General features: G+C 37.0%; 1 protein-coding gene across 3 annotated transcripts; it reads right to left on the bottom strand.

The window, feature by feature from the left end:
* Positions 1 to 1,175: 1,175 nt before the first annotated feature.
* On the bottom strand, positions 1,176 to 12,614 carry LOC103950904 (phospholipid-transporting ATPase 3). 3 transcript variants are annotated; one of them, XM_009362151.3, is made up of 27 exons: positions 12,210 to 12,614; positions 11,326 to 11,391; positions 10,827 to 10,888; positions 10,354 to 10,435; positions 10,042 to 10,152; positions 8,899 to 8,976; positions 8,670 to 8,766; positions 8,385 to 8,491; positions 7,971 to 8,036; positions 7,540 to 7,661; positions 7,310 to 7,415; positions 7,141 to 7,218; positions 6,932 to 7,048; positions 6,189 to 6,338; positions 5,929 to 6,033; positions 5,450 to 5,592; positions 5,039 to 5,140; positions 4,864 to 4,927; positions 4,562 to 4,774; positions 4,164 to 4,329; positions 3,961 to 4,040; positions 3,614 to 3,853; positions 2,884 to 3,105; positions 2,636 to 2,803; positions 2,146 to 2,496; positions 1,951 to 2,057; positions 1,176 to 1,849 (listed from the first exon to the last, which is right to left on the bottom strand). In XM_009362151.3, exons 1-27 carry the CDS (start codon positions 12,381 to 12,383, stop codon positions 1,552 to 1,554), a joined length of 3,675 nt encoding a protein of 1,224 aa, XP_009360426.2. In that variant the 5' UTR covers positions 12,384 to 12,614; the 3' UTR covers positions 1,176 to 1,551. The 3 variants fall into 3 exon arrangements, with proteins under 3 accessions (XP_009360426.2, XP_048427864.1, XP_048427865.1); XM_048571907.1 differs by lacking the exons at positions 11,326 to 11,391; positions 12,210 to 12,614 and adding an exon at positions 9,371 to 9,546 and having other exon boundaries at positions 8,899 to 8,948; positions 10,827 to 10,886; XM_048571908.1 differs by lacking the exons at positions 10,827 to 10,888; positions 11,326 to 11,391; positions 12,210 to 12,614 and having other exon boundaries at positions 8,899 to 8,948.
* Between the last annotated feature and the right edge of the window lie 29 nt (positions 12,615 to 12,643).

Here is a 12,643-nt window from a genome sequence, read left to right as displayed (position 1 = left end):
CTACACACACATACGCACACGTATAAAAAGTGTAACTAAGTCGTCATCGGTTTGAAATCTTTTGTTGCAGAGCTACTTGAGGAAAAAACGGAATCTTAGCATGCTAGGAAACAAGATACCAGACTGGTTTTCTCAAGGTGCGGTTACATTCTCCGAAAGAAAAACCGCGTTCGCAAAAGCGTGATCATAGGCGTTGTAGTCTCTCTCAACCAGCAAATACCAGATGACATAAGAGAAGAACTCCCTCGTAGTGGAGAACCAAACACGAATGAAGACCAAGTTCACTTGTGCTGGTACCCGATTGGGGATCGCTTGGTACCGTTTTGTAGTTAAAAGACGGTTATAAGATACATGTGACGAGGAGAGATCCGCCATTGATGAAAGGCGGCTGAAAAGTGGGGGATTCATTTTGTCTGTGAAGGTGATGATGAGTATGAGGGAGATGAAGAGTCATTAAATGAATGCCAGCAATCCTTGTCAGAAAACTGGCCGCGGCTCGTTGAAGAAGGCGACTGCACCTGCACTCTTGAAAAAGAAGGAAGCGCTTCTGAATCTAGTTCTTGTGCAGATGAAGAAATACTTCAAGAAACCAAAACAAGTGAACAAAGATTATCATTATACGATGGGGAGTAATTTTTCTTGCTTCGTAGTGCTCTCTCTTGTCCTTCTGTCATTGAGTTGGTTGTGGTTCTTGTATCTATTCACAAAATAGTACGTTCGGATAATGATACGTGGCGTTACAAGATTGGTTAAAAATTTTATCCGAAATTAAAACTATTTTTTTATTTATTCTTTTATAAAAAAATTTAAAATATTTTAAATGGGCTGGGTGCCAGCATATTTTGTCGTTTGTGCCAGCGCATTTTTAAACTGGGGTGCCAGCCCATTTTTTTTAAGGGTGGAGATGTTTTGACCTATTACTGTTCACTGGGGTCTATTACTGTTTACTTAAGTGGATAAATACGCTGAATACTCGTGCAAAGTCTTTAAGGGTGGAATAGCTCTTAGTGCCCGTACTTCTGCACCCAAGGTCCTATATTCGATTCTTCCCTTCCCTCCGTTATGCTTTTGTCATAAAACACTTTGATAGTGCCCTTTAATCTACTATCTATTTTGATTGAAATTTCCATTTTTAAGCCAAAATACATTATCGAGCCAGCGCACATTGAAGAATCTGAGGCAAAAACCTTGAACATTATCGCAATCAATTGACAGAAGTTATAAGTTAGGGCTTCTTACAGCTCACATTACAAAAATGTGGGACGAATATACAACCTCGACCTCGAGCGAGAAAACAGTTCGTCATCAACAGCGAAAAATGGTCGAAATGTAGTTTCTCTTACACTGGAAGAGAATGCTCTTCTCTAAGTTGATTTAAATCATGTAAATGTACAACCTGGATATACCACTACAGTTTCTGAAGGCGTAAAACAGATACTGGATATATCAAAAGAGCTACAACTACGGGTGATATGGCACAGGGCTAATTACAAATTTTCCTACGCCTCGACGTCCAAATGATAATTTATACAAGAATCTTCTTAATCCAGTTTATTTCTTTTTCGCTGTTCTTTTCATGCTGGCTCTCCGAGCGACATCCCATGCTTTTTGAGGGGCATGGACTCCCAGCTGGGAAGCGAAAAATGATTCGTATCCAGGCGAGTCAAAAGCAAACCCTGTGTGTTTTGATACCTCCCGAGGGAGTTGAGCTACGGCAAAGCTCCTTGCCTCGGCTGGGGTGAGCTGGTTTCCGATTTCCAGCAAATCATCCCTGCTTCTACCTTCGGGCTCATGCCTGTGAATTTCCTGAATTATCTGATAATCAAAAGGGAAGAACCATCTCTGGATCCTGTATAAAAAAACCATCGGTTATTTCATCAATGATAAATGAAGAACCAACCCGTACGTATTGAAAAGCTGCAGATTGCAACAGAGATCTCATTTTCTTACCCTTGGTAAACGAAGTCGCCAAAAAGTGCAAAAACTGGGACTAGTAGAAGTGTCAGGTAGAAATAGAAGGTACTCATCAGGACATATATGACGTAATAAAGATTTCTCTGCAATAAAAATAAATAAGTTAAATATCTCAAATATTTCGATAAAAAACTCAAAGAACAAACCAAATACAAAGATAAAAGGACCAACCTTCTGGTCTATGATACAATATATGAAGATGAATATAAACCACGCTGCAAGGCTTCCTCCAACACTAATATAATGCCACCTTGTGATTGAATTGCACATCATAAGCAAACGAAAGTTGACTGTCACTACAACACAAGTAAAGGCCATTGTGCTGACATCCCAAAGTCCAAACATCTTTCCGGATGAGTTTTGACCACGATCACTTGATGAAGTGACAAAATAATAGAAGATTAAAGATTGGTAAACGGAGAAGAAAGCCCATACTGCCACAACCCTCCATTTAAAAAAGGCATTTCTTATTCCCTCCCTGTATAGTTCAGGGTACTTCTTGGAGAGGGCTGCACTCACATCCTGATAAAGAAAGTTGACACTCATAAAAAAGTTTATACGCCTCATCCACTAAAAAGGCAACGACCCAAATAATAATTTCTCCCAGACGCAATTTAAAAAAAAAAAAATGCATTATTGAGTGTATGGACAGATACAATACCTTGTCAAAAAGCCCAACGATGATTACAGGCAAGGCTGTGAATATGACATTATACAATGACTGAAACCAATCATCGTAGAATCTTTGACCAGAAAATCCAGTTTGAAAGGTGAACCAAAATTGAGTTAACGTGAATGTAAGATTCTTGTAAAAGAAGTATGTAACAACCTGAAAAATGCAATAAGATTTGTCAAGCTCGTGACCACACAATAGATGTTAAAGTTTTGGAAGTTGCAAGAAATCCATACCTTGCATAATCTAATATATGACCACCGTCCATGCACAAGCAGTAAATCAGTAAGAAAGCGGAACTGGGCAATAGCAAAATCACTAGCCATCACTGCTTGCATTCCCTCTTGCCCACTTATTCCAACGCCAACATGAGCAGCTTGGATCATGCTCACATCATTGGCACCATCACCAATGCTCAGTGTTATCTTCTTTGCACCCTTTTTTACCATACTTGTCACCTGAAGACAGTGGCAATGCTTCAAGTGAACTACATAATTTCACTTTTAAAATATGAAACTTCTAAATATTATATATATTAGAGAGTCAAAATTTTAAGAACTAAAACTAGTTTCCTAATGCTTCTCTAGTGAAGCTATTCTTGAAGAAGTTGGGGTTCCACCCTAAAACCAATTGCCAATATGGGGAGAGCCCAACTACTTATAAGCACATGCAAGGTCCCTCCTCTCATCAATGTGGGATTCATTCTCAACACACCCCCTCACGTGTGGTGAATTTCCAAGCCTAACACATGGACAACACAACTCAGGTGACATGGAGCACATGTGGCCATTTGACTTCACACGTGGGACAGCCTGCTCTGATACCATGAAGAAGTTGAGGATCCACTATAAAACCAACTGGCAATATAGGGAGTAGCCCAACACATGATTCATAAAGGTTCTTGAATTCATAGGCTTATTACTCAAACACATAATGTTAAGAGTTGAAATCCATTGGAAAACTCACCTGTGCTTTCTGCAAAGGAGAAACTCGACAGCAAACAACTGAGTTACAATTCAAGCTCAAGTTGAGTAGCGTCACTCGTAGACTGGGGTCTAAGGCATACATCAAGCACTTCCCATCTATTACAAGTGCTAGTTTTGGTGCAGACACACTGTGAAGATAGTTTTGCGCTTCCTCGAGGCACCTCTTTAGGTCTTTTTTGACTTGTTCTTTAATGACACGTGCAATTTCCACTTGGTCTCCCTAACGCCAGAATCAGAATGTATTATGCAAATGGCAAATATCGTGGCTGATAGTGATTTTTAATGTATGTACAGGCTAAACATGCAAGCTATATATTTTTTGCTTACCCTGTCCTCAACTTCTCTAATCACATCAGTTTCTGAACTGATAATAAACTGTTTCATTTCATTGTTGATCAAATTGCATGCTGCAGCAAATTTAAGAAAACAAAAGATAATGTTATCACAGAGAGAGAGAGAGAGAGAGAGAGAGAGAGAGAGAGAATGTGAAGGGAATAAAGAAGCCCCAACTCTCATAAGATACCACTCACCATAAGCTATATTTATTGCAGTTTCCATCTTGTCCCCTGTTAGCACCCAAATCTTAATACCAGCTCTTGATAGAGTCTCTATGCAATTTGGGACTCCTTCTTGAAGCTTATCTTCGATGGCAGTGCATCCAATCAAAATGAGATCCTTCTCTATGATTTCTGCCACCTTCATTGATTTCAAAATAATTTTGCAATGATTTAATATCAACATCACTAAAAATAAACAATGAAAGAGAGAGGAGGGGGCAGGGGTTGGTAAAACAAAAACGAAATGGATGCATAGAAGAATAAAACAGAAAACAACTCGAAGTAATAAAGCTAATGAAGTTATAACAGTTCACACCAAATCTAGAAAGTCACACCCCTTTACTACCAAAACCAGATTCAACAGAACATACCTCATCCAACTTCTTTTCACGGTCCCGTAGTGAGGATTTAGCCTGAATAAACTTCTCATTCCAGCTTTCATATGTATCAGGACTTAAATCTCTATAGGCCAAGCAAAGAGTACGTAATCCAGCAGATCCAAATAATTCCAAGTGTTCCCTAGATACTTTTTTCAAATCATCTTGTCCATCAGCCAATCTCTCGTAGATTACATTATCAGCACCCTATCAATAACAGGTTCCTGACTTAATGTCAATTTATTTGCCAACTGCTCAGCAATTTCATCGAATATAAAAGCCCAATAAGCTATTACCTTGCAGTACAAAACAAGCCTGCCATCTGTGTAACGGCATACAACAGACTGACGCTTCCTTGTACTAGTTAAGCAACAGATATGTAATAAATGTTAGTCAATCAACCATGAAATTATAAAAGTACCATGGCCCAAAAAATACAAGTGAACAAATGTGCTCAAGGACATAACCCACCTATTAAATTCAAGCACATTGAGAATCTCGTAAGACACACCTTGAACTGTACCAATTTTCTCAGTGTGAGATTCACGAACATATATCATCGTTGGTGTACGTCTGAGAAAAAAAGGAAGATATCAACCTTAAATAAGCTGGACTAATTGATAACAGCTCTCTCAAGGCACTTCTAGCAGAACCAGAAAAAAGAACGGAAAGCAACATTATTAGCACAAAAAAAATAAGAGACCCAATTCAAACAGTTGAAATATAGATCAGATGGAAACAAATTCATGGATCAAATAAAAATAGTTCGGTGTTATCTGATGTGACCAAACTGAACCTCCCTTCACACATCTGTCACTATGTGGTTTAAAAGTATGACAAATAGCAATCCCAGTCAATAGGACAGAAACGAGAAGTGTATACCTGTGAAAGAAGAAGCCGAAGTTCTTTGCAGCAATTACCAAAGCAGACTCATCAGGGGATGCAGCTTGATATGTGATTTTTTCTGGGGACTCTTCACCCTCAGGAAGCACTGTGTGACATATAGCAAGGCATCTGAAGAATTCCTACCAATAGAACAAAAACTATCAATAAAAGTATCAAAGCTAAGAATTTATGATATGCCTTCATGGTATGTCAGAGAATCAGAGATACACTAATTCAGTTGTCGTAAGAATAATTCTGTATGGAATTCCCTCAAAGAAAATAAACTTCCATAGACCCTAAAGACCATAAAACAAGATGGCAAGGAGAAAAACTACAACAGAGCGAAAACAGCTATCATAATCCCCCAAAACGAAAGGAGAAAAAGAACTTCCAACATTGAGCATGCTGCATGTAGCTCCACACCACGGTAATGATGAAGATATTTAAATATACTTCTAGCAAATAAAAAAATCTACCTTACAAAGATCAGGATTAGGCTCATTCCTCCAACCTCCTCGCATAAGCTTAGGATCATCAAAGTTGAATCCCTTCTCATGGGCTGCATTGCCTGAATTGTAACCCTGTAGTGAAATCATAACTCCATTAAGAGGAAGATTTTTTCATTTAATATCTAACATAATTATATCATTTATACACACACACACACACACACACACATACATACATGTGTGTATGTATGTATGCATGTACTACACACAGAAAGAGTGAAATATACCTCAACAAGTTTTATACCATTCCGCTCTGCTATTCCCCTTTCAATTTCAGTGATACCAGTTCCATAGACCTCCCCTCCAATTGAACACTTAAAGAACTCCATCAAGTTTCTTGTTAGAGTTCCAGTTTTATCAGAAAAGATGTATTCCACCTGACCAAAGAATAGACTGTCACGGTGTCACCATCAACAAAAGCATTATAAGAGCAGAGATTTCAATAAAAACATTCCTCTGGGATACTAAAACAATGTAAATCTTTTCTAATTAGTAAATTGGTGTATACAACTACATCGTATTTTAAAAAAAAATTCCTTTTTTCGAACACCTATTAATGATTCGTTGAATTGCACGTTTTTTTAAACTCCAACGTATAATACATGTATAATACATGCATGTACGTACTTTTCATGGTTAAACCACGTTATTTTCACACATTTTTCAATAATACATATAAAATTCACGTATTCTACCGTACTTTTAAAATATTTTTTAATAGAAAAAAGTAAATAAATAAATTTAAAATTTAAAAATTGGCCCAATTTTTAAATAATAAAGTTGCCTAATAATACAATTATGTTCTTTTCACGTACTATACCCGTTCCGTATTTTACTAACTATGATAAATAGTAATATTAGAATATAAAGTAAACGAAAATAGTAACAAATAATTGTTTTTCCTAGAATAAATTAGCGAGAAAAAAACCTTGTGCTCCACAATTAAAATGCCAATATGGGATTAACTTACCTGTCCAAGTTCTTCATTCAAATTTGACGTCCTAGCCAAGGCAGGGGTATTGCTTTCAAAATGGTACATACGCAAGTCATTATTGATATATTGGGTAGACTGGATAAATTTGATCATCTGCAATGGATAAAATAATTTTAATAGAATTTTCAACCCATCAAAAAAGTATTAAATAGCAAGCAGATGCAGTGTCGAGTGAAGAAACTTGCCTCGATGGAAACATAAAGAGAAATAGGGATTATTGTTGAGTACAGAGTAATGAGGGTAAACATCGTCAGAATGATAACCTATAAGACCAATAAACGACATAAGCAAAAAGAAATAGTACAACATGAATCAATCTCTACAGCAAATGTTCTGCTGAAGCTAGAATGTTACCAGAAAACGGTTATTAGGGTCAAACGAGCTGTATGCCATTGCCGAGTCGCCGCTCTTTTTTCCCCAGAGACCTAAGTAGTAGTACTTGTGGTTGATGAATACACCACTATAGAATTACATAAACCAGAAACATCATCATGATGCGGAAAAATTATGTAAAGAATTTGAGTGGTAATATAAATTCCAAAGGAAAATACACAATCAAATTACTGGATAGCATATTCTCGCACCTGCCGATAGCTCCAATCAAACACAATGTAAAGAGAAAAGCAAAAAGCGCGAGTATAAGTTTGTCAAGTTTCCTCTCCAGTGTACTTCTTTTCGAAGGAACATTCATGGCATTCATCATAACCTGCAATAACCAAAATAGAAAATTATCAATAGTTCACAAGTATGGACAGAAAATACAAAAACAAGAGGGAGGTACCAATAGAATAAGAGGAATGGGACAAGTAAAAGAAGCATGTGTAAGACAATAGCACCAAAGTACTTTTTCTGAAAGAGAATCCAAGTCACAAACATCTACTGAAGTAAGAACACTGACGGACAAAGAAGGCAACTAATCCAAGAATTCATGTTTACTACACTCTACATATGTAAAAATAAAGGGTGGGAGTTAAAAATAGAGGCATTTAATTTACTCCACTTCATGACAACATACCTTGGTTTCATGACCTGTAAATATAACAGTCGCAAAAATGTACTCAGTATTCCTGAGACTGCAACCCTGTAAAAACATAGCAAAGTCCCAATTCCAATGAGTTTCCCAGGTCAGTTTCACAAGTGGATACGAGAGTCGAAATCAGATCAAATAAACAATACAAGACCATTATGGATCAATAACACAAAGATTAACATAATTCACAATTCTATAACTATTAGTGAAGCAAAAAAATTCATGCAGACCAACTAGTTCCATAGAAAATTGAAATGCAAGATAGTAATACATAGACCATTTTTATCAGCTGCAAGAGTAACTTTACATAAATAAAAAATGGGCGCAAAATCCAAGGGAAAATATTAAAATCACGTTCTAAAATAAATTCCAATACTGAGAAACAAAAAGACATCATACTCGTAGCAGAATTTGGTTTGGAGATAGAGGTAATGTCTGCTTGTCAATAATGAGATTTCCAGTGTAGGTGTACAATGAATTGTTAGGTTGTTCACACTGCACTTCTCCTGCAATGAATTAAATGTTCATCACAACCGCAACAAATGACTCGTCAATTTAGCAATCAAATTTCATACCCATCGCATTTAACAAGATTACTTGGATCATTGTTTGAAGCACACTCAAGTATATGAATGTACAATTCTAAAGACTTGCCGAACGGCAGGTTAACAGGAAATACTAAACCTTTGAATTCAGATGCTTTCTCAGGAGTCGAGTAATCCCAAGTCTTTTCTAATGCTTTTCTGATCTTCAAATTAGTTTCCCCATCCAAATTTGCAGTCTGTTACAAAAACAAAAACAAAAATAGGAAAAGATTTTTCTTATTATTTAGTTCAAAAAAGGGTGACTCCATCCATGTCAAACATGCATGACTGAATATTCAAAAACTAAAAGATATGAAAGAATCAAGAACCTCAATGTAGCAGACACCATCTGGGTTTGTACCAGCAAGAAAAAGCAGATCTGCAGGGAAATATCCGTTCTGCTTAATCTAAAACCAATACAAAACATCAGCTTCTAGGTAATGCCAGATAACATTCTTTTTTTAATGGAAACAACATGCAAATGTACGACAGAACAACTCAAACGTTTAAAAGAAAGACAGCAAACATCCAAGACAGTATGAATCAATTATCTTCTGATTGCTACAAAAAAATCATCATGACCATATAAAGCATTACTCAATTCCATGTTTCTAAAACTTTGGACAGCAAGGGGGGAGAAATGAAAGTTACTAGTAATGGGAATTTCCAACCTTCTTAGCCATCACAAGACCAAGTTTATTTAAACACGTCATCACAATGAAGAGTTACCATTCAAGAGAACTTCCAACCAATTCAACTATCGTATGATCATGTTTGGACACATCATCAACATGACAATACCTCTCCAATAGCAACAATCTCTATTCTGCTGTAGTGCCCATTCAACTATTGCATAATTATTTACACACACATCATCAACATGCCAACAAGACCATGCATCGGCTGGATGACAGCACTTAGTAGTTTCTATCTCCCACCACCCTTGTTGCCACAAAGAAGAATCAACTCCCACAGAGCTGGGTTGTCAAAAGCGCCAATAGTCATGGAGACTTGTTTATCCATAGAAAAATCTCAAAACATAATATGACATAGCAAAACCTCCCAATACAAAGCAAAGTCTTTAATGAAGGAAGCTCGGATACGATAATTCACAAGCCTTTAAAGTTCTATCACAATGGCAGGCAAATGAGCCATAAACAATGATGGGAATAGAAGATAAATGAATAATATGACAAACTCGAGAAAAATAATCAGCAGAAAATAAATAGATGCACCATAAGGTGAAAACGACATGATGCTCAAATGCTTATATGATAAATGGGAATTTTTTTTCCTGCCCCAGGGTTGGGTGGGTAAGGTTTTATAACATACAACAACCATCATCATCCACAGGAGTTACAACCAATATCCATGTTACAGCATAACACAATAACCTTATAGAAGTGCCTATATCATATTATGGCACATCAAATGCATATCCGTAAGGAAACATAAGTAAGCAGTACACTCACCCTGACAATATCTCCAACCTGCAACTTTTTCCAGGGAATACTTTCCCATTTCTGATCTTGCAAGACATCCACAGAAGCATTATTTATGGTCATATCATTCTGGAAGCGCTTCTGTTTAACATAAATTCAAAATAAAAAGCTACATAGTTATTCATTCGTCCTCGCTTTCATACTTAACTGCATAAATGATAGATAAAACTTCACACCGCAGCTATCACAGAGAGAAAAGGTTGATATTGGCAATACAGAAAAACAAAAAAGGCTATACTAAAAATCAAGGTTGCATGATATAATAGGCAGACTGGTACTCACCCAATCCTCAAATGCTTCCTTAACAAGAGAAACAAAAAGCACCAAACTCAGAGGGACCACATTGGTTACAGGATGCACAGGACTGCAATATTAGACACACTTGAAAACGTTATGCTTAGAATTGTAACAATTATTAATATTATAAATTAATTTATTACAGGTGAATCAATTAGTCAGTACCCTTTCATATTCAGAGATGCCAAAGCAAATTTGTAAGCAATATTTCCAAAGTGCACGTAAGTGTGTTAATAACAAAACAAAGAACCCAAACTGAAGAAAAATAGGGTGCACACATCGCTCTTTTTATTTTCAGAAACTTAAACAAACTTCCACTTAAAAATGTGTGTAACCGAATGCGAAAAATAAACAAATAACATTGGCATCTCCTCTACTGAGGTCCATTTTCCACTTCATACACGTTTTCCTGTTAAGACGTTATAAAACAAGTACCAAACCAAATAAAGTTAACATACCTGATTGGCGTTGTTGATAGAATTGAGATCGTCAGAAAGTAGAGGTTAGCTACCCTCCTGAACTGTCAGTGTAAACACAATTTCTCAGGACCATGACAAAATAAAATCATAGGTATTGGCAACTCTAGTCAAGTTGTTTATGCATAACCCATAGCAAAATGATATTCCTACACTTCATCACAAAAAAAAAGAAGAAGATAAGCTTCGAACTGCATCAGCAAGCAGGCTGATTGAAAACTAAAATCAAATTCATTGAAATTGCCCTTCATTTTAAGATTTCCAACTTTATCTACCAAGGGAATGCATCTCCTATAAACTTTTCTCATCCATCCAGTCTAATTTTCAGTACTTAAAAACAACCATAATAAGATTTAGAACACAAGCTCTGGTTCCAACTTGTCATTAGGTTGGGTCAGAAATTGCCGCACCGAATCATATCATAATTTTAAATTCTAATATAATCATATTCATCTACGTAGTTTGGAGGCACGTGAATTACCTGTTCAAAGAGTCCTTTCGGCAAAAATGTAATGAAGTTGTACTTTGTAGTCGATATGGAATTCCCCTGGAACAATTGAACGCATAATAATTAAAACCAAATACAAACAAAATGAAGTAAGATTTAAAGTGGCAGATAACAGGACATAGATTACATATCCTATATGTTTATACTCATAAACCTGTCGATGGCACATGGTGGAGGTAAAACAAAATCCTGACAACATCCACTGTGCTAGAAACATATTCTAAATTCTGAGAAGGCCATATCCTAATCTTCTGTTCTACGATCCAGATGAAAAGTGGGCAGCTAACAATCTACAAAGCATAACACTACGACTCAATCGACAACAATGAGTTTACCCACATTGATGCTTCTATACAGGCTGATAATCTTTCTCGCGTATTTATATTCCTTTTTGTTGTTAGCAAATTTTAAGAGTTGAATTAATTAATTAAAAAAGCACGAACAATCGAAGGAGCTTAAATTTACTTCCACAACAGCATTGTGATTTGTATGAACATGGGTCATTCCTTGGAACCATGAGGAAGCTTCATTAAGCATAAAAAGCATTTTTATTGAATTTTTTTTCCGTTACAGAAACCCTAATCTCTTCAATTCCACACTATCCATAAAAAACCAACAATAATTAACCACAACTAATTCAACAGAAAAAAAAAAATAACGAAGGTAAAGAAACGGACGTTATCGAACTACGTCAGTGAAGTTCCAATATTCCTGGAGGATAAATTAACAATCCAACATTTCAATTCCAATGATCATTCTAAATTCCGCCATATTTTCTCAGCAACCAAACAGAAAAATAAAAAAATGAGTAAACGGAGAATAAGACGACAAAAAGTAGAAAAATTCGGGTCACCAACCGGGAATCTGACGGGAATGTTAGCCTCGCGATCGTTGCAGAAAATCGTGCGGTGACCCGGCGCCTGTGGCTGGACTCTTCCGAGTCGAACGGTCGACGTGCGCCCGGGCGGCAAACTCGAATTGCGACCACCGCCCAGCCTCGCTCCTCTGGAGGACCGATTCCATCCACTCATCTTCGGCCCGATCGGAACTCAAACGACGAGTCGCTTCCAACGAACACTCTCCGATCGGCCCCTCAATCGTCTCCTCCCCTATTTCTCGACGGTAAACGGTGGTTCAAAACGCTTCGTCGTACGGAGCCAGAGGAAGTGCATGCGGTATTCAACGGCCTTTCAAACATGCTTTCATTTTTACTCCCTTTTTTTCTTTTTCTTTTTTCTTTTTCTTTTTTCTTTTTCTTGTAGACCGCGAATTGAGTAATTTCCTCAGCGCG

The sequence above is a fragment of a genome, unplaced genomic scaffold, assembly GCF_019419815.1.
Source record: "Pyrus x bretschneideri cultivar Hongxiangsu unplaced genomic scaffold, Pyrus_bretschneideri_v1 Contig6, whole genome shotgun sequence".
NCBI classification, from domain to species: Eukaryota; Viridiplantae; Streptophyta; class Magnoliopsida; order Rosales; family Rosaceae; genus Pyrus; species Pyrus x bretschneideri.
Note: the sequence above shows the minus strand (reverse complement) of the source record. Positions and strands in the feature narration are given on the sequence as shown.

What these genes read in the sequence shown, in the direction of transcription:
- LOC103950904 (XM_009362151.3), bottom strand. Translation starts at nt 12,383, where the DNA reads ATGAGTGGATGGAATCGGTCCTCCAGAGGAGCGAGGCTGGGCGGTGGT. An exon ending in ACCCTAATAACCGTTTTCTG is followed by an intron (nt 7,219 to 7,309) that starts GTAACATTCTAG and finishes TTGGTCTTATAG; the next exon opens with GTTATCATTCTGACGATGTT. An exon ending in CATATATTAGATTATGCAAG is followed by an intron (nt 2,804 to 2,883) that starts GTATGGATTTCT and finishes TGCATTTTTCAG; the next exon opens with GTTGTTACATACTTCTTTTA.